The sequence below is a fragment of the Phyllopteryx taeniolatus genome, chromosome 11, assembly GCF_024500385.1.
Source record: "Phyllopteryx taeniolatus isolate TA_2022b chromosome 11, UOR_Ptae_1.2, whole genome shotgun sequence".
Taxonomy (NCBI): domain Eukaryota; kingdom Metazoa; phylum Chordata; class Actinopteri; order Syngnathiformes; family Syngnathidae; genus Phyllopteryx; species Phyllopteryx taeniolatus.
This window is the reverse complement of record NC_084512.1, coordinates 17,957,011-17,978,487: the sequence shown is the minus strand read 5'-3', so window position 1 is coordinate 17,978,487 and position 21,477 is coordinate 17,957,011. Positions and strand designations below refer to the sequence as shown.

Genomic DNA, 21,477 nt, shown 5'->3' with positions numbered 1-21,477 from the left:
CACTCCCTGAGCATGCTTTAAACTGTTTAATGACACCCCGGGTGTAGTTTACTGTTAAACTAAAGATGCAAAAAAAAAATATTATAAACATTGTATATTTGAATACAACACACACATGATCGTTTTAGATGTCACCAGCTTAATGCTAACAGTCAAAGGAAACCCACATTGACGGGCAAGCTAGAATTAGCATTAGATCACGGGTGGGATTTACCTTCAAATAACGAATATGTACACACAAACTCCGTAGTAACACTTACAGACAGGTAATATAACAATATTCACAGGCATATATTTTTCCCCAATCCGTGAAAAATGACTAAAAATGTATGTTTCATTGCGATATTCTTCTTCTATTCTTTTTTACCGCAAATGTGTAGCTCCATGCATGCATTGCTCTACACTCCCCCTAAGAGGCCAAGGCGTTCATTTCCCCCCTGACTGTCTAACATGAAATCAGACTGAAATTTTCCAGTTATCGGTCAATTAGGATAACTGAAATTAGTTATATTTGCTCAATATATATAGTTTTTTATTTCTATTCTTTAAATATTATTATTGTACTTGTTACTAATTTATTTTTGGTTGTTCTTTTAAATATTAAAAGTTTAGTTATGGTAGTTATATGTATTGGATCAGCACTTGGTATTGGCTGATACTTAAAATCCAAGACTTGGACTCGGGTACAAAAAAATGTGATCGGGACATCCATAAATATTATTGTATCTAATTTGGATTATGGCTGTAAGAAAATATGGAAAAGGAGAATGGGGTGAATACTTGTAAATGTCTTCTAATCCAAGTGCTGTATGGATAATTTAGTGGGAAATTGTACACATACATTAAGCACTATAAAGGTATGAACTCAATTTAGTACGATGACAACAACTAACATTATTACTACTAATACTAATAATTTAGCATTAATCATTTAAACGGGACAAATTCTCACATAAAAATTCCTCACAATGCGGACAACAGGTATATTTTATTAAAATTATTATATTTTGTGAAAACTTCAAATTACTTAGGTTAAAAATGTTTTCGTGAAAACAAGCATTTGTCTGGTTTCTGTTTCTTTTTGTTAAAATATAAAATCCTACAAAAGTCGAATAAAAGCAGGTTCTGTTAATAAGCTTCACTGATTATAACTCAAACTGCATGGTTGTCGGTGACCAAAATGTATTCCACCGAGCATTGTCAAATGTATGTATATGTACCATAAAATTATTTCAAGAAAAAAAAAAAAAAAGATAAAGTAAGCTTTAAATGAGACAGGTAAATGTCCTTTAAATATCATTGGATAATTCAAAACACAAACAACAACAACAACAAAACATAACTATCAAAATTAAATACAGAAATATGACTTTTGGTCAGTGTTCAGAAATAAATTACTGTTACAAACACAAAATTGTCTTACGTGCATTTTTGAAATGTATTACACAAAATTTCACGAATGCACTGGGGCTGGGTATTGAGCGAGTGATTATGGACATTTAGATATGTTGCACGTTATGCCGGCTGGAGGAATCAAACCAGGAATTGTCCATAGCTGTCCCTGACAAACCCGGGCACTCAGACAGATGGCTCCACAGCATCTCTTCTACTATTAATTTATTAGGCATATCCGCTGTTCAAATGAAGAGATGAAGCAATGAGCCCATGATTAACTGTAGATCCGTCTCACCTCGTGAGAAATGATCTTCTCCTCTCCCGCCGCCTCTCTCCATCTCTCTCTCTCGTGCTTTTCTTCATTCTTGCTCTCTCATTTTCTTTCTTTGTTTAACCCGCCCCGCTCCTCTTCTTCCCCCATGACACTCTTCGGACTGTCCTCACCCTCCCTCGCACGTCCCCTGACAGGCGGAATAATAACGCTCGTACATCACTGCCCCCGAAAAGTCCAATAACCTAAATCTTCACTCGCCGTACACCCCGGGACTCAATTACTTTATTGACATGTAATCTTCATAAGGGGAGAAATATTGAGCATGTAAGGTCAGCTGGTTATGAAGACATATTATCATATTATCTGCATGAGGGTTGTAGGGGCTCAGACCTGACAAAGCTAATTATAATGGTACATGTTTCAGAGCTCAGAGCGTATTATCTGCTTGGCTGCTCGGTTGAGTCACAGCTGAGGTATGGCAGAGATGGGGATGAGATTTCAGGACTAATAGGGCCAGGATGTCTTCTCAGGGCACAGGAATTAATGAAGCCAAATATTATCGACTGCACAGCACAGCATTAAGATCGACGAATTGTCTGGAGTACCTTGTCACAGGCTAGTGGCTTCTAAGATATCACTGTACAAGTTGACTGCGATGGCTTTGTCGAGAGAACCTAGTACCAATTCAGTGAAACTTCCAAACAATGCCACGCAAATCAACCAATTTCTGGTGAGGGGAATATCCCTCAAAAATCAAACCAAACTTGTAGTTCACACATCATCGAACAAGTATCATGGCAAAACTTGTGGGACGCAAGAAAGGGTTTGGCTGCTCTGTATCAACTAGCAAATATTTTTATCGACGGAAACTAATTTCACCAAGCAGATGTTAACATACGTAGCATATGCTAATGGCTATGATTGAGTTGGTCCCATTAGCGTTAATAGCTTCTTTCTGATATCCTACAATAACCTGGCCCCTCCTCCACATGCTGGTCACACAATCCTGTGGGATGGCATTCCATTTCTTGACCACGAGTTGTCTCAAGTGAGCCAACTCGTAACTTGTATTGGTTACAATAGCATGAACAGTCTGACGTCACATAATACTCTAGCACGTCTGCCACATGCTGGCCACACACTACTGTGGGATCTTATCACACTCCTCCAGCAGAAATCATTGCAAGGCAGCCAACATGGTTGAGTTGTCACTGTTGCACGAACAACCACGTCACAGCCTGTCTTTGACATCCTCAGGGCATTAAACCGATCACAACTGGACTTTTCTGGTTGTCTTAGATGTTTCGCCTCTCATCCGAGCAGGTTTCATCAGTTAATGCAACAAGCCTGAAAGTCTGTCCTCACTAAGCCTTGTTGTATGTCCTAACTAAGCCTTGTTGTATGTCCCAACTAAGCCTTGTTGTATGAACTGATGAAGCCTGCTCAGATGAAAGGTGAAACGTCTTCTAAGACAACCAGAACAGTCCAGTTGTGATTGATTCAATGCCCCGAGAATAAAATGACCTGGATGAATAAGAATATTCACAGGCACATCTTTGACATACCATAGCAGTACATAACAAACAACCATAAAGCTAAAGCGCGAAGATACAACAGATACAATAAGGCTTATTCTTAGTACCTATAAAACACCACTAGATGTCAGTCTCGCTCTGCAAACACCTTTCTTTGGGGTCTTCATTGCATTGCTGTTTGGCTTCAAAGAGAGAGAAGTGTTTCTATACAGTTTACTTTTTTGTAATTGTTACATAAAACATTGTCTCTATAGTTAATATTTATGATGGTCATAGTGGGAGCCTGGAACTAATTACAGGGGGTCCTCGGTTTACGATGTTCCGCGATGTTTCGAGGTTAAGCTAAAAAAGACTCGATTGCAGCATTCCCACTATACAAGCCAAGACAAGGAAGTGTTTCCCTTTTCAATATTGTTATTCAGGTGATTATATTTATGACCGAGAAATTTTTTCGTACAAATATTTACAGTAACTATGACTTAAAACTCAGGTGAGTGGTTAGCGGTAGAAACGGCGTATTCCGAATCGGGTTACGTTGGTAATGTAGGAACGGAACTTTGTCCTGTAATTCACCTAACATTATTGCCTATGGGAAAATTGTTTGAAATTACAACAGCTTGTCATCCGGCATCATTGTGGATTGCTTTCCACTCTGGAGGTTCCAGTGTAAAATGTTAAGGCTTGAAGGACAGATGGTTGTTATCACTTCTCCCAAGGTTATCTTAATATCATCCTTCCAAGCTGTGCCTTTACAATCTACTGCCTGCTACATAGAGCAAAGCATGGAAGATAATGCACTATATATTTCCTCACTGGGCTTGAAGGCACTGGATAAAAGAATATATATTGTTTAGCCAGAATCATACTGGGTCATAGGGCACAAAAAAATAAAATAAATAAATAAAATAAAAATTGGTCGGCTAGCCCACAGACATTGCATCTTGAGGTCACAGTGTGCAAATACAGAAGAGCACTGCTAGACATGTGAATAACATACTTTGTCTAATAGTATGCTCTCTTTTCTTGTCTTTGTTTTCCAACTGCCTCAATCCTTAACTTGCAGAAAATGCCCGAGATGGTGTTGCATGGTCGTCGGGCACAGTCAAAGGTTGGGTGTTAACACTTGCTAATTTTAGCTTTCTTGTGAGGCTCTGCAGGCAGGCACGCCTCAGTATTATAGATAGAACTGTCTTTTGTACCATAACAATTTGCTTTCAGTCATTCTGAAATGGTATACATCGATTCCCCTTAATTTTTCCGCATGATACCCAGCCCATATGCTCAAGAAATACCACAAACTACATGCAATGTCTCCTTCCCATCAGACATGATGCAGTTTGATGGCTACCAAACTGAAGGGTTCATGTCTAATTCATAAATGTCCTGCAGGAGGACAGGGAAGCTTTTTATATCACAACAATCTGGGATACATGTGTGTTTCTGACAAGAAATGACTCAGTCAATCCGTTCGTCTCCCACTGCAGTGACACCGCATGCCAGAAAGCATACACAAATCAAATAATGATGGTGGAATAACTTGTCCGCCCATATTATCCTGACAGGGAAACGTGCACTGTCTGTTTAAAGTGGCTTAATCAGCGGAATCGAAATGACAGACTAAAAGGTTGTTTTGGGCTCGCGAGTATTTTCGGTGACCTCCCTCTTTTCAGTCCGAATGCTGGTCAAAACCTTAAAAGACCTACAAGGTTCTGTAACTGTGGTTACCCTTTATATTTTTCAATACCGAAATGCTTGTTCGTTCAACATAATCGCCCTTTTCGTTTGGCTGGTACAAGTTGACCCACAAAATAAAGCACCCTGTTTATATTCGATTCAGCTCAGTTTTTCACGCGCTTGAATCTAAGTAAATCTGAGCATGTGCAATAACGTCCATCTTCTTTATAAGCAGAGAATCCAAACAAGGCATTCGCACAGACCGCTGCAATGAATAATCCAAATGGCACATAATGTGCGCTGTGCTGATAGTCAGACAACAGTTTGTGCTCACACGTCACAGCTTAGTGTCTCCCAATTGTATATTGATGTCAAGGCATCTGACAATAAATCAGTGGAGTCAGCAGCGAGTGAGAAAACAGTTTAGACAATGGCCCGATGGAGCTTACCGTAATTGACAGATGGGTCTGGCTCTTTCCGCCACAGTGGCTTTGGAGCACAGAGGACACCTGGGAATGAATGTTTGTCCACATGTGTGCAACAGACAAGTGGTATTTACAATCTCGTTTTCAAAATTTGATGACAAAAGCAACGTTATAGAACACACTGAATTGGTGAATATCAACAACTTGGTGTTCAGTCAGAAAATTGGTAAAGTAAAATTGGTTTATTCAGAATTAGACTTGCTCAGTAGAACAGAACAAAGTTTCTAGAAGGGAGAGAGAAAGAATGACAAAGCACTAATTGTAAACAGGATGAGAGAAGTAAATCATTACATTATCTACAACAATGAAACATTAAATATGAGTGTTGCATGGGGCTGTAGTGCTACAACCTGTGAGGGAAGGACAGGACAAGATAGAACAGGACAAGGACAGGAGAAGAAGCATGCAGGGCAAGGGTCGTGAACCCGACTGTACAGCTGAAGTGTGGTGGCATTAATTGTGTAAATTATAAAAGTCTACAGGACGAGAGTATAAATGAGGGGTTACACAAGCGATTTGCATATTCATTAGTTATTTTTCGCAGTAAGTGCGTGACCCCACACCCAGTGAAAGAATCCTACGGTGTATGCCTGCGGATACATGCAAGTGAATTGATACCGTTTTACATGCACAAAGACTGACAGAAGTGTCCTGTAATTGCTGTGGCCGCACCGCGGCGGCTGAGGACCCCACCCAATCAATCGAGGGACGGGATCAGGCCCAGGGGTCCATTCGAGAGCAGCCCGGCGGACGGGACACGTCCCACACCGAGGGACCCAGGGTGGTCCGCCGACCCCACAGAGGTGCCCCGACAACCGGCCCCCCAGTGGGGGCCGCAGGGACCCGATGACACCCCCCAGCCAACCCACCCACATCACCACCGCCCCACACGCAACGCCACCCCCACCCCCTTCTACTCCCAGGAGCTCCAGACACCCCCTCCAACCCGCAGGGCCCGCGATGCAGCCAGTCCCTGCCGAGCCCAAGGGCGGGAGAGTGTTCCTTGTTTGTTGGAAAGGAGGGCGGATAGGGGTTTGACACACAGCCACCATAGATGACAATAGCTGGTGCTTAGGCTTCATTCGTGTTTATGCATATATCATATCATATTTGTATAAATAAAGGATATACACATATTTAACTTTTGTCCAAAGAGACCAGTCATAAAGAAAACAAAATTTTAGCAAGTTTGGTTTCAAGCTATCATGTCACCAACCCGTAGTTGTGCTCATTAGAGCAGCATAAACAAGTTTGCTAGCCTGTTTTCCGGGTTTGGTCACGTGACATTCCGCGTATACCAAATTGACCACAAGGCTGACAAATAAGAGTCACACAAAGCATTTAGATTCACAACTATTGTCGATTTAGAGTCTTCAATGAACCAATCTTACATCTCTATTAAGAAGGTCAAGCAGAAGATAACTATTTGTCAACAATATAAACTCGGAAAATGCAGTAGAATGGAATCACAAAGATGAGGTCCTAAGATTTGGAATTCGACCGAAAATGAGCCTCAGATTGCACAAAACCTCGCAGTCAAATGCTATTTTGGGCAAAGGCGTCAAAAGTGTAAAGAAGAACGCTTTAACACACCACTAACATACAGTATGTAGTCTTCTCTGAGAGGACATTTTACATTGCAGTGTAAACAATCAACATTGGCCGCTACTATCACTGCACATCAGTGATTCCTTGGCATGGATCGCGCTATTCCGATCATGTGTGATTGAAAAGTTCAATGATGAAGTACGGCCGTTAAGCCATGCAGAATGTGTTGTGTTGAATTGAAAGGTAATTTGTTAGAACCATGAAGGCGTGTGTGTGTCTTGACTGATTACAGTGTGTGATCACTATGGAAGTATAATGTACAGACCTAAAAATTATATATTAAAGACAGATTAAGATATAAGATACTAATTAACCACTGAGGCATGTTCCACAGGTACTCTGTACGACTAAATTGCTGTTTATTATCATGATCTAATCGGAAACATGAGACATTTGAAATCTAAGTAAACACTCTTAGTAATGGACAATAATTACTACTACAATTCATAGCAGTTGCTTCTTTTTAGCATGACAAGTTGTCCAGTGTCTGCCAGCATCTTAGCAGCTATTCATCAGAATGAAGGGTCGAGAGCCACCGCACGCAGACAGACTCCACCTCCTCGCCGAGCCATTTGTTTTCAGCTAACGACACAGAAGAAACCTGCTGGACTTAACATCCATCCTGCTGCAAGCAAAAATATCCAAAACCATCTGGCAGCAAAGCCCTATTGTAAATTACCATGATGGACTCCCACCATTGGAAACCACGAAGCTCGGTTGGAAAGCGTAGAGCGTGTCTCAGTTTTCCCCGACAACAAATCATTGTGGAAAATGAAAAATAGTGTGGCCGCTTTGGAAATACTGGAATTTCGAAGCTGCTTCTAGAAATAAGACCTTCCCACTTGTGCTGATTTATGTTCTGCTTCTCTTCTGAGAATGACCAATGCAACTGGGAAGTAGACCAAAGTCCAAAGCTTTTCCCAAGCGCTCATGAGAGCTCATGTCCTTGTCTATCACGCTGACACATTTGGAGCGGAGGCCAGCACATTACTTCAAACGCACATCTGTTTGCGCTTGAGCGGCGGGTGAGTCAGCTCGACTTTGTATCATCGTAAATAGCGAAGGTTTGTCTGCAATGGTCACGGACGATAAAGATTTACGAGGCGTATTTGCCTGCTGCTGAGAAAACGCTTCAAAGTTGGTAATCATCATATATCACAGCTGGTGGATGAGGGAGGAAAACATATGACGGTTGAGCTTCAAGCTCATTGTTCAAAATGCTTTATAAGAATACAGGAGATGTCGCAAGTCAGCCAAGTTGGTTGTGTCAGCCACTATAGCACAGACAGCCACTTTGCGCCTTGTCTCTGACATCCCGCAACTGCCTGGCACTTCATCCTCCTCACGCTGATTCCACAGTGCTGTGGGATGGCATTCCACTCCTCAGTGGGGGGCAAGTCAGCCATGTTGGTTGTGTCGGTCACTCTACCACAGTCACTCGTATCTGACATCTCAGAGCCTGGCAATTCCTCCTGAAGCAGGTCACACACTGCTGTGGGATGGCATTTTACTCCCTAATGGGGGCTTCCCACAAGTCAACCAACTTGGTTGTGTTGGTCACTTTTACACAAACAGAAAAATGACTTGTCTCTGACATCCCATGACAACCTGGCACCTCCTCCTCCTGCTGGTCACACACTGCTGTGGGATGGCATTCCACTCCTCAACCAGGAGTTAGATAACTTGTGTACGTCATTCTAGCTCGAACAACCACGTCACGGCCTGATATCCCAAGGCAGCCTGGAACCTCCTCTTAATGCTTGCTACACACTGCTGTGGGATGGCTTTCCAGTCCAAGACCAAAGTTTCCTGATCTTTTTATGTGTTCAATAGTGGCATCAATAAACATAAGTGGTTGGATGGGAGTGTCGTTATTCCACATTTTGCTGGATATGATCGAAAAAACCCTGCAAGCTTCTCTCAGGGACATCAAACGGCATGGTGAAAATAAATAAATAAATAACTAAATAAAAAACCCAGACATGTCCTCAAAGCGCACACAAACAGAATAATTCACAAACTGCAAGAGCAGTGCCATCCGGTAATGGAGCACTAACGACACTTGATGGAAGGCAGCTTCTCCGGGAGCTGCCACATCAAGAGTTCAGCAGTTAAAGCTGTCATGGAAGCCGAGGAGGTTATACTTGCATTTTAATCCATGCAAAGAGAGAAGACGCAGCGCTGCCTTCCATCCAGGGTGACAAATAAGGACAAGGCCTGCCTCTAGAAAAAGTGAGCACTCATCACTCTGGATGCGGTCAGTGCAGTGAAGCATTGCTGGTCTAGCTCCCGCTTGCCCCTACCCCTTCCCAGTCCCACCTCATCCAACTTTCCCATCATCCATCTCCATAGGCTCAGCTTTAATGGCTAGTCATGTTGGCGAGCCAATGCACTCATGGGAGAAACAATATCGTCTGACAAAGATGAAGGAAACACAGCCTGCTTTCATCATCATTGTGATGAGCTGTGATATGCAGCGATAGATACACTGAATCATCATCGAATGGATGCATGCGAGTGACTGATGCATCTACAGTATCTATGCTGGGATGATGAAAATCATATCGATATACATCTGCATATATACTGTAGCGTGTACATTCAATCTACATCTGCATAAATGGTTTTGGCCACATACACTGCAGCTGCTGCGTATTCTTCACTGCCTGGTATGGTTATCTTTATCTGTGTCCTGTCTTTTGGTTACAAATTGGTGGCATCGCTCGAAAATCTCATGTCCAAATTTGGTAATTTTTTTTCCACAAATCTATACTATTAGTTCGGCACCACGTGTGTGTTATTTTTACTAATACTAACCAATCTTTTTTTTTTTTTTCTTTTTTTTTGTTAGGTCAAGCAGAATGGAAAATCTGTATCGCTTTTATGTCGAAACAGTTTTACTGTGTCACAGTTATTGACCAATCTAAAGTGCTGAAAATGGCTAGCTCTCTTTGATGATGCAACGTTAATGGCTCAACAAACTTTTTGTTTTTGGCTTTCTGAAAAGTGATGGTTTTGGAGATACAAGGATTCCACCCAACGTCACTGAAATACATTTTGCTGTGAGACATTATTAGGACAAAAAACCACTATGAAATTCACTGTATTGACAAAAATTTTGGGACACTTGGCCATAACCCTGACCAGAAGTGAACAGTCACAGTATCCGTTCTAGTCTGTTCCAAAGCCATTTCATGGGGTTGAGGACTCAAGTTCTTCCAAATCAAACCTATCCAACCATGCCTACTGTATACTGTATGGACCTTGCTCTGTACACTATAAAAAAGGGCTTTTTCCCAAACTAATTTCACCAAGTTTAAAGGAAAATTATCCAGTGTTTTACTAAGATGAAGACTTGGGATATTGGAGAAACTAAGGCGTTTAGCCATACCACTGATTGATTAAGGTTTTATGAAAGGATTGATAAGGAAAACCTCAAGATAAGCCAGAGCACTTAAAAGTGATTTGCAGTCAGGAGAATACTGTATATTATAAAAAGTTCCAACCTATGATGCAACCCATAATGATTATTCACAGTGGCCATTAAATAGAAGCATTAAATCAATGCTGGTGAACCATGTATCAGTTTCAATAAATTAACTTGAACACTGTCAAAGTTGCTTTGCGTTTGGCTAAGTCCATACGTAGAGAAACATCAAGTCATCAGTCAAAGCAACAACCTTTTCCTTCATAACGACAAGTTTCAACACTGGCAGTTTAGTCATCCATTAGTCATGTATCCCATCCAGATGTCTGGCGGAGGAGGCGGAGAAAGCAGCAGGTGTAGATCAGTGTGAGCCCAGCTGAGCTTTAAAAGGCAGCGCTTAGCACCCACAGCTCTGTCATCTGGCCTCTCCCCGGCCTCCACCAGCCTCTCGACAGCCCATTCCTCATCATTTACCCCTTTTTGGCAAGGCCCAGAGCCCTTCTAATGGGATGCTCTGAATGCTTCCAGATGTTTGTTTATTTGTTGTGCTGGAACTATAAAACAGTTTACTTTCCAGTTTGGATCCGTTCCCATTGCTCCCATTTTTTTGGGGTGGTGGGAGCGTTGGTGTGGGAATTGCAGCGCACATCACCCTCAACATGAAATGAATGCGGCAAACAAATGTGATGTGCCCCTTGGGTGTCGTCAGGAAGTTGGAGGGGGGTTTTATTCCGTCTTTTTTTTTTTTTTTTTTTTATAAAGCTTTGAAGGCTGCTTTCCTCCTGGGATTTTAATAACAGTTGTGCACCATTTAAGATACAGCCATACAAAGTAGCTGGAAGCTGGCCCAGAACAACAAGATTAAAGGGACCCAGGGCTCATACTGTAAGGCGCATTTGAGGCATTCTTCCTTGTCTGTTGACTCTGCTTGAACAAAGATATCCCTTTCATTTACTCTTGTCACCGTTGAGGAATGGCCTACTCAAATTTAATCTGATACCTGTATGAAAGCAGCTAGTGCTACTACCAGCCACATTTATTTACATATACAGAGGAAATTGCATTTTATTAAAATATCCTTGGCACACATGGATATATCAATCAAGTCTGAAAGGTCTGTTTTACTTGTTTGGTTATAACTAGATCTGTGAAATAAACTTCTGAGTCATCCATAGAAGGTGACATGCTGACTAGCAATAAGAGAGCTTCCATATTGTTTTGCATGGAACACATGGAAACACTAATGTTGAATTTCCTCGACAGATTTTCCATTTTTTTCCCCCATGTGCCCAAGATCTGATTTTGGCAGCACAGATATCCTTAAATTGGAATCAAAGCTCTTTCAAATGTGGATTAAAAACCTGATATGAATCGCATATGGGATAAAGTGACCGCAGCTGTGTATGCCGTTGCTTTGAAACCTGTACTACATTCTTAATGGCCCTTTTATGACTTTTTGACAGTGATAGGTACTCTCCTCTGTAAATAGCTATACAGCGGCTGAAATAAGTATTTAACACGTCACCATTTTTCTCACTAACTCGATTTCCAAAGGTGCTATTGACATGAATTTTCACCAGATGTTGCGAACAACCCAAGTAATCCATACATACAAAGAAAGTAGCACAAATAAGATCAGAAATTAAGTTGTGTGTAATAATGTGAAATGACACAGGGAAAAAGTATTGAACACATGAAGAAAGGGACATCAAGACACATCTCATGATTGGTAAGAGCAAAGGGCTGTCGCAAGACCATCGCAAATTGTTGCAAAACATAACGATGGCATTGGTTACACGCGCATATCTAAGCGTCTGAACGTTCCAGTGAGCACGGTTGGTGCCATAATACGTAAGTGGAAAGCCAATCATACCACCATAAATTTGCCTCGGTCAGGTGCTCCTCGCAATATGTCTGACAGAGTAGTGCCAAGAATAATCAGAAGAGTTGTCCAAGAGTCAACGACCACCTGTGGGGAGCTTCAAAAAGACCTGGAGTTAGCAGGTACTATTGTCACAAGGAAAACAGTGAGTAATGTACTCTGTTGCCATGGCCTGTATGCACGCTCACCACGCAAGACCCAAAAAAATGCAAAAATACATGTCAAATCTTGTTTAAGGTTTGCTGAATAACATTTGGGCAACACAGTTAAATACTGGGAGAATATAGTCTAGTCTGATGAGAACAAAATTGAACTGTTTGGATGCCATAATGCACACCACGTTTGGAGGAGAAATGGCACTGCAAATCACCCTAAAAACACCATACCGACAGTGACGTTTGGAGGTGGGAACATGATAGTGTGGGGCTGCTTTTCAACAAATGGTACTGGTAAACTTCCCATTATTGAAGGAAGGATGAATGGGCAAATGTACTGAGACATTCGTGACAAAAATCTGCTGCCATCTATGAGGATGATGAAAATGAAATGAGGGTGGACATTTCAGCAGGATAATGATCCAAAACATACTGCCAAGGAAACTCTCAATTGGTTTCACAGGAAAAAAAAATAAAGCTGCTAGAATGCCCCAGCCAATCACCTGACTTGAATCCAATCAAAAATCTATGGAAATAACTGAAACGCAAGGTCCATAAAAGAAGCCCATGGAAACTTCAAGATTTGAAGACTGCTTGTGTGGAGGAATGGGCCAAAATCACACCAGACCAATGCATGGGACCAGTTTCTCCATACAAGAGGCATCTTGAAGCTGTCATTGCAAACTAAGGCTTTTGTACAAAGTACTAAAAAAATACCAGTTGGCGTGTTCAATACTTTTTCCCTGTGTCATTTCACATTAGTACACACAACTTAATTTCAGAGTTTATTTGTTTTACTTTCGTTGTATGTATGGATTACTTGTGTTGTTCCCAACAGATGGTGAAACTTTCATGTCAATAGCACCTTTGGAAATCTATTTAGTGAGAAAAATGGTGACGTGTTAAATACTAATTTCAGCTGCTGTATATCACAAATGACTATGTTGTAATTATAAAACTTTCAGTCACGTTGGTTGCTAGTCCAAAGACTCAGCTCGTTGTTGTTAGTCCTTTAGCTGCAAGTTGCAGCTCGCTGTTAGCCACCTACCAGCGCTACTGTGGGGAATCACAAGGATGTACTGTAATTGCTGTTGCTGTATTGTGCGATCATCTACTTGTTTTGTGGCTCTTTGCAAGGGGGAGGGCTGGTTATTTTCACCTTAATGCTAATCAGGTTGGCCACCACTACCTAATGCCAGCCTCACGTCGGTAAAATACACCACACACACACACCTACCCAAAAAAATGAAAATTGTGCAGTGTTGAATCCAAGCTGACGACACGTGGCATCAGGCGAACCAGTTTATATATGAAACACGCAGGCTGGGAGTCACTTGTGGACTGTTAGATTCAGAGTGGACTTGACAATGGGGAGCAGTCGTAGGAGTTAGAATTAAGGTGACAGTCGTGGAGGATCCTCGGGCACCTCTGCCAGACCACATAGTCCACTTCGCTCTGTGTCACGCCTTCAAGCAGACACTCCGGATACCCCCACAAACGTCCTCGGCGTCGTCTTTTGTCTACTTCCATCTGATTTTTAAGTCCCATCCTGACTGCTCCCCTCGTCTCTTCATCTCCCCTTAATCTTTTCCTCTTGTTCTGTGTCAGACTCACTCTGTGAAACACTTCCATATCTTCTTTTTAATCCTACTTTTATGCCTCCTCCAGTTTGACTCCTCAAGCCAGCAAAGACAGGAGCTTATTCTGGACTTGTGTCCTTGTTTTTTTCCATCCCTTTTTGTCCCAGGGGCCGTGTCCTGCCAGTACTGCCATCCTCTGGGAGCTACTAGCAGCTGAAATTACCTCTGGCACATCTTGACACAGGTGACAGCATGGAGGGGGGGTAGAAAAAGTGGATAAGACAATACAACCTCCCATCACATAAAAAAAAAAAACAGGTTGATCTGCTTCTTAAGGTGTTAAAAAGGTAATATATTTAAAGTCTAAAGATGGGATACATTGTTTATTTTACAACTGCAAAAACTGTGCTGCAACGAAAACCAAAACAATTGTCTGCATATGGTCCTATCCAAATTGTTTATACATTGAATCAAACCCATGTAAACACAGAGTTGTTTGGTTTTTACTTTAGATAAATGTTTAAGTAAAACAAAAAACTAACAATGAACACTAGGGACTCGGAGGCAGACAGGCAAAGATTATTTGAAGGACGAAGATGAGGGCTGTGCTATCTTAGGCTGCAGTGCTGCATTGTTAAAAAAAAAATAAAAAAAAACTAAACAAATGGAGACTGTCACCAGACAGATCTTAGACGGAATGGAAAATATTGCATCTGTCAGACATCTTCACCTTTAAATGGACTCTTCTTAGCCAGGTCGGACTTGGACAAAGCACAGGACTTGCTCCGTTCCTTACGTCTGATGAGAGCTGCTACACCATGGATGACACTGATCTGTCCTTGGCACTATAAATGGCTTGTGTGCAGGGACACAGTGGTTCTTTGTGTAGCTCACTCTTGTCTAGCAATGTCAGTCATGACAAGTGTTTTTTTTATTGGCAAAATATCTTTGTGGGTGCACTTTCACCAATAGAAAACAAACGTCACTTGATGCTTATTTTTGTTTTTTATGTTTTTATCTAGTGTATGCCAAAATAATGGATTTTTGTCCAAAGTCAAATTTTAATCACAACACATCCACCATGTTTGTGGACCAAGTAATACTGATGTCCCATATTTCATATAGTAGCTGGGGAAATGCATGTACTCAACTGCAGGATAGATATGTTTGGATAAAATAATAGCATAAGATTATCTATAACATGACTGCAAAGGGAACTGGTTTACAACAGACACAGTTTACGTGCCTATAGGTGCTGCTGTCTTGATTAGGATCAGAGTTTAACTGGGTAGTTAAGTATTTCCGGTTGTGAATGAGCCTGAACTCAGGTCATTTTTGTAAGTTTGTGACGTTAACAGATAGCTCAGGATACTCCTCTGTCAGAAGGAAAGGTATGCAGAATGTCGAGTGTGTTTCTACACAATTAGGGCGGCGGACTACTTTGGGTCAATATGAGCACTAATCAATGTCTTGTACCAACAGATCGAGGATCCTTGTATGCTCCCACGCGTACATTTGGACCGGATTTAATGAGGATTAATCCGATTTATTCCCACTATCAACACATCAGACTGATGAGATGAGATCGATAAGACTAAAGATAGAACTAGTTCGTTTCACTGACGTTCAATAGATTCCCACTCTCTACTTCTGTTACGGTCACGACTTCTATTTACATAATCCACGGGCCTGGATTTTCACTGAATGCATATTTTATCCTGTTGCTATTAATTGCATAGAGTATCTGTGTATGTAAGCTGCCTTGAAAAGGTTACAAAGTCTAAAAGGTCCTTGTTTTGCCCTTACCTTTGTGGTTTCTAGCATCTCTGGATCCTTGGGGGAGAGGAGTGTAGGGCAGAGGGCGGTTCTCAAATCCGGCTTCGTTCGGCGGCTGCGAGAGGGGAAACACGCAACGAGTATTTTAATGAAAATAGCTTTGACATCATGTCAAATAGTTGGGGAAGCCAGCCCTAGTCCAACATCATAACAAAACTTCAAGAAGGACTTCAGTTGCTAACCCTATTTTTACATCCTAATGTTGAACAGACACAAAAGATAATCATGCCTCAAAAGTCAAACAAAACGTAGTCAAAGCCATCATCATGCGGGAGTTCACGTGAGACGTCAGCAAATCTCATAAGACCAGTTAAAGGATCAACTCCACAAGTATATTGTGCTTTTTCTTTGGCTTTCTTTTGGACAGAAAGGCCTCTAAATACCACTAGTTGCCTGTATCACTTTGCAAACACTACCTGTTCCCTCTCCATTACGTGAAACTGTCAGGCCCCATCAAACATTTACTTTATTTTACTTGTATTTTACAGTGGTTGACTTTTCTTTATTCTGGTTACTTATTAAATAGTTCCTCAAAAAAATGCCTGTATAGTTATGGAAGGTTTTATGATGGCGAGGACAAATTGATTAACTACATTATATCCAATTAGAACATTTGGAATGGTGTTCTACTTTGGCGTTCCCACTGAATAACGAAGTTTGTATTGAATAAACCTTTAAAAGGATGTCTTCTGTTCATTGCTAAGTGTATTTTTACCCCCCCAGTGTAAATATCTTAACACAAATCATAATGTATGGATTCCTCACTATAAAAGAAGCTGCTTGACACTGGCAAAGTCAGGAAAGTGAGGCGAATGCTACTTTGGGTAAAAACAACATAAAACAGAATCTTGAATCCGTGAGTACGTAATGTCCCCAAAGCAGGTCAGGAGTTTGTTGTGTTTTTGTTCTTTGGTGGACTTTCAAGGTCCAAAACATCCTCCTTCCTTCCCTTAGCCTTTTAACTAGCAGAGGAGGTACTTCATCATGACACGGCCATATCTGATGCCTTTGCAAAAATACTTTCCTTTCCTGCAGAAAGGAATCCACGGGGCCTTTAATCATAGCAAGAGACTCAACTGACAAATACATATTAGCAATGGTTTTGACGGTGCATTTTATTTTTTATTTTTTATTGTTGTTCTTCTACATGGCCATGCATAACCTTGAGAAATGCAACTGCCCGCTCTGCTAAATGGAACCATATTTATCACGGGCAAGAAGAGCACATTGAATTGAAACAGATCACATAATGTGTTTTCAGATAGGATCTCTGAAAGGCATTAAGGTCGGGCCAGCATGTGTCTCATATTACATCAACGTAGAGAAAAAGTGACTTTGCTCCACACATGCTGGTGGATTGTGATCTGGGAAGAAAATGAAGCTCTGTTTTGACAGCGAACCTGCAGCTCGCCGCCTCCGTAGTGGCTGAAAATCTGTTAAGAAGCATCAGTGCTGAACTCCTATAAAATGCCTAGCAAAAAATGCAACATAGGAACATACTGTAAATAGTGAGAACTGACACGTCTATCTAAGGAGAAGCGATTTTTGGACAGAAAGTATTGTGGACCTTCCAAAGTTGAAAACAGTGATGTTGGCTGACTTTGAAGTTGTTATCATTTCAAAACTATAGTTCCCATTGGAAATAACATCGTGAATTCATTTGTTCTGGGCTCAAAATGTCACAATAATAAAACATTTCTTAAACATACAAGCAAAGTGTAAAAATAAGTTAATTTCTCTACAATAAAATGAATAAAAAGTAAAATTACTCCTCCTCTGCTGTGCTGTTTGTTGGTAAGGTTCTATATTCATTTTCATGCCAGTCATGAGGCATTATGTCTTCCGCTACATGCTATTCATGTTAACATCTCCATGGTAGCAATCAATTTCTGTCTTAATATAGTTCTCGGTATTAATAAGTTAACATTATAGTGAGCAGCCACCCACTTTTATATGATGCAAAGTTCAATTTGCTTTAATTTTCATCATCACAAATGTCCCCTTTAATATCACGGTACCCTTCTATGGTGGTATGACCCAAAACAAACAAACAAACAGGAAAAAACTAACAAAACAGAAAAAGCAAAACACACTTGTGGAGTTAATCCTTCAAATACTCACTAATCTTAAATCTTGTAAAATTTGATGACGTGGGCATAACTCAAACAGCCTGTTTGACTTTTGAGAGCTATTTTCCAGGAAACCTTTGTCCCAACTCCAAATTGTACCACTTTTAGTGTCTTCCCCTTTGGGGTTTCCACTGTTATGTACCCACATGCTCCTCAGAGGCATCACGGTTATATTTGCGGCCCTGCTTTGCCTCATTTCCTGTCCCGCTTGAAAGATCACAAACCTGGGCCTCCTCCGCCTTTATTCCAGCTGCTTACCCACAATTCATCTTCCTAGTTGCCACATTATTAGCAGTACCACCCACAGACTCCTGCAGTAAGTAGGATGCAGGAGGAGGCAAGAGAGTGAATTGAGCCCCCCTCCCCCAGGGGACTCGAGTCACCTTGCTTTCATGATTGCCACCCACCCGACCGGCGCACCTCGCATGACACCGCCCGTTCACCTCGTGCCCGCTGATCAAACAAGCCATCCCCATTCAACAGCTTTGCTTGTCACATCCCGTGTTATCGGGTGCAATGATTCCACCCCACCCACAGTACATCAATCACCCCCCCCCCCAATCAGCTTGTACTGATCCTCCCCTCTCTGCTGGTTGCTTGCACTTAATATACTTCAGTCAATAACTCAGGACAGCAGCAAAGCTCGGGTGATGAGAAGGATTTGCTTTCAAGTAGTTCAAGTGACATTTAGGGAACCAAAATTATATATATATATATATATATATATATATATATATATATATATATATATATATATACCTTACCAACAAACAGCACAGCAGAGGAGGAGTAATTTTACTTTTTATTCATTTTATTGTAGAGAATTTTTATATATATATATATATTTATATATATACACACACACACACACACACATAGGGCACAGCATTTATATAACTGTAGTGGAATTCATTACTCTTGCGAACGTCACTTTCTTCTCTGGTCGTACCTACACTGAACAGAGGGAGGTGCTGCTGTGTTGTGTATTTAACACACTCCTTCACTGCCCTCTCTTGCTCTCCCTCCCTCCCGCTCTGCTGTCCAGATTAGTCTGCTCATCAAGCTGAGCATTGTTTTAATTTGCCAGGCCCGGGGCATATGCTGAGTGGTCGCGTCATTATTGTCTCTGCGTGGCTTGAGTTATCACCATAGCTCATGACAATGCACCGCAAATTTACAGGCAAGGACTCTGTGTGTCAATAAAAGGCTGGACAGAGAGGAGGAGGACAAGGAGGAGGAGACGAAGAAGAAGAAGAAGAAGAAGAAGAAGAAGAAGAAGAAAAAAGGAAGTGAGTGGTGGCAGAGAAAAGGAAGCTCTGTTAGATGTCACCATGAACGACTATGGCCCGGCTGGATAATACATCATCGCATCAGGGTTTGTCTTGTCAGCGCCTTTTCTGTGTTGTGATGGGAATAAATGCTGATAAAGCCAGAGGCAATAGTGATTATTGCTTCTGATGTGTCACCACGAGGCAGGGCAGGGGAGGGATGGGAGGTGAGGCAAAGCAGACACATGGAAAACAAACACAAACACGCCTCAGCTGGGGGCTTCTTGAAAGGATAGCACATGCAGCTGAGGAAGGTTGGCAAGGCCCCCCCCCAAAGTTTTAAGTCCAGGAAATCCTGTAAAATACTAATTAGAATCACATTCAGTAGAGCATGAATCAGATTTGAATCAGTATCACATTGTATGACTGGATTTTGTTTGATCCAAGCATTATTCACTAAGAAATGAAGAGAGATTTTGCCATGTTATTAGAAGTGGAAAACAATCCTTCTATACCCTGTTTCCGCGAGAAATATTTACTCAACTGCAGATGGGAGAGGCTTCTATTTGGACAACTTTCTGGGATAATATAAAAAAATGTCACAGGCACATTATAATTGATGTCAAATGAAAATGGAGATTAAAACTAAATACAAATGACTTTAGTTATATTGCAGGTCAAACTGAACATTGGAAATGTTTAAAATAATAATATTGACAAAATGTAAAAAAAAATAAAAATAAAAAAAGGCATGAGTTTCCGTATTTTCTTTTAATTATGTATTTGTGGTAATTATTTTTCTTTAATAGTTGAGTTGAGATAATTAATATTTTGCCGTGTGATTGGCTGGCAACCAGCTCAGGGTGTACCCTGCCTCTCACTCAAAGTCAGCTGCGATAGGCTCCATCCCACTTGCGACTTTAGTGAGGATAAGTTGTTTAGAAGATGGATGGCTGAATGGAAATCTTTTAAAATCTTTTTAAATGAGGAGGAACCAACAGCTACTGTACGTCAGAAACACTCCAGGAAGCATTACTGCACTCAATACTACAGTGACGTGGAAACAGGAGTTCAGAACACAGAGGCACAGGTACTCTCATCCCTTTAAACGTATTTAAAGTTAAGACGGCGGATGCGCAGCCCGGCTCATCCCGACAAATCCTGCGTCGACCCGGGCTCACCTCGCCACTGAAGACAGAGCGGCCATACAATCTAATTACCGCGGCGCTACAGAGGGAGAACGGTGTAAACAGCAGGCTGTTTTATCTCCTTATACATCTGGACAAGTAGACAAAGTGCTAAAAGGAAATAAATGTGGCCTGACAGCCACATGAAAGGGTTCAGCCAGAGGCTTACTGCTACTTGGGGCACAGGAATGTTGTTGCTAAGCATCAGCCTGCAACCTATCAGAGTGCACGGAGGGCCCTGTCCTGCCTGGCAGAGCCAAGAGAGGGGATGGTAGGGGGAAGCGTGGAGGAGTGCAGGGGGCTGACATTGAGGGGAGGCTTGGGACTGGAGGAGATTTTTGTAGCTTAAAGCAATTGTTGCAAAAAAAAAGAAAAAAAAAAGCCTTCTGTTTTGTTTTCTCCTGACACCACTTGGGCTTTTTGTACTTGCAAAAGACATGTAGAAAAATGTCTTTTGATATGTTTTCTCTTTGGGTCTATATCAAACTACTTGTTTTGTGTCTTTCGCGTGAAACTCTTGTTTGTCGTCTCGTCTCTGTAAAGTGCTGCCGCCTTGTGATCGCGTCGCAGATCAGAGGGGACGCCACTCGTGAACTCATTGGAGTCAACATTTAATGTTGCCGCTTGGCTTTGATTGTATTTTTTTTCGTCATTTAAAGTTTGGGAGAACAAAAAGAATAGAAAAAGTTTTGAAAAAATAAACAATGAAAAACCATCTAACAGTGTGTAGTTGCGGCAATAAAATGAATAATGCAAACTAGGCTATAAGCTACCTGCCGTTTAAGGATACAAAAATGCAGTATTTTTATGCAAAAATGTACAGAACATACTAATCAAATGTACGCATTATATTGTAATATGGTTATATAGTACTTTGTTTTTTTGTTGCCATATTAACCTAATTGATGAGAAAATATCACACCAGCAGAGCTTGTAAAAATTCGCAGAAGTTGTAAAAATTCTAATAGATAGGTAGGTAGATAGGTAGATAGATAGATAGATAGATAGATAGATAGATAGATAGATAGATAGATAGATAGAT

At 41.2% G+C, this 21,477-nt stretch overlaps 1 protein-coding gene across 1 annotated transcript in view; it reads right to left on the bottom strand.

Moving 5' to 3' along the window:
* Positions 1-21,477, bottom strand: part of lrmda (leucine rich melanocyte differentiation associated) — a 305,490-nt gene that overhangs the window by 20,576 nt on the left and 263,437 nt on the right. Inside the window, exon 6 of the mRNA XM_061790519.1 lies at positions 15,822-15,906. Within this exon, the coding sequence (XP_061646503.1) occupies positions 15,822-15,906 (85 nt within the window). The remainder of the gene's footprint in view (positions 1-15,821; positions 15,907-21,477) is intronic.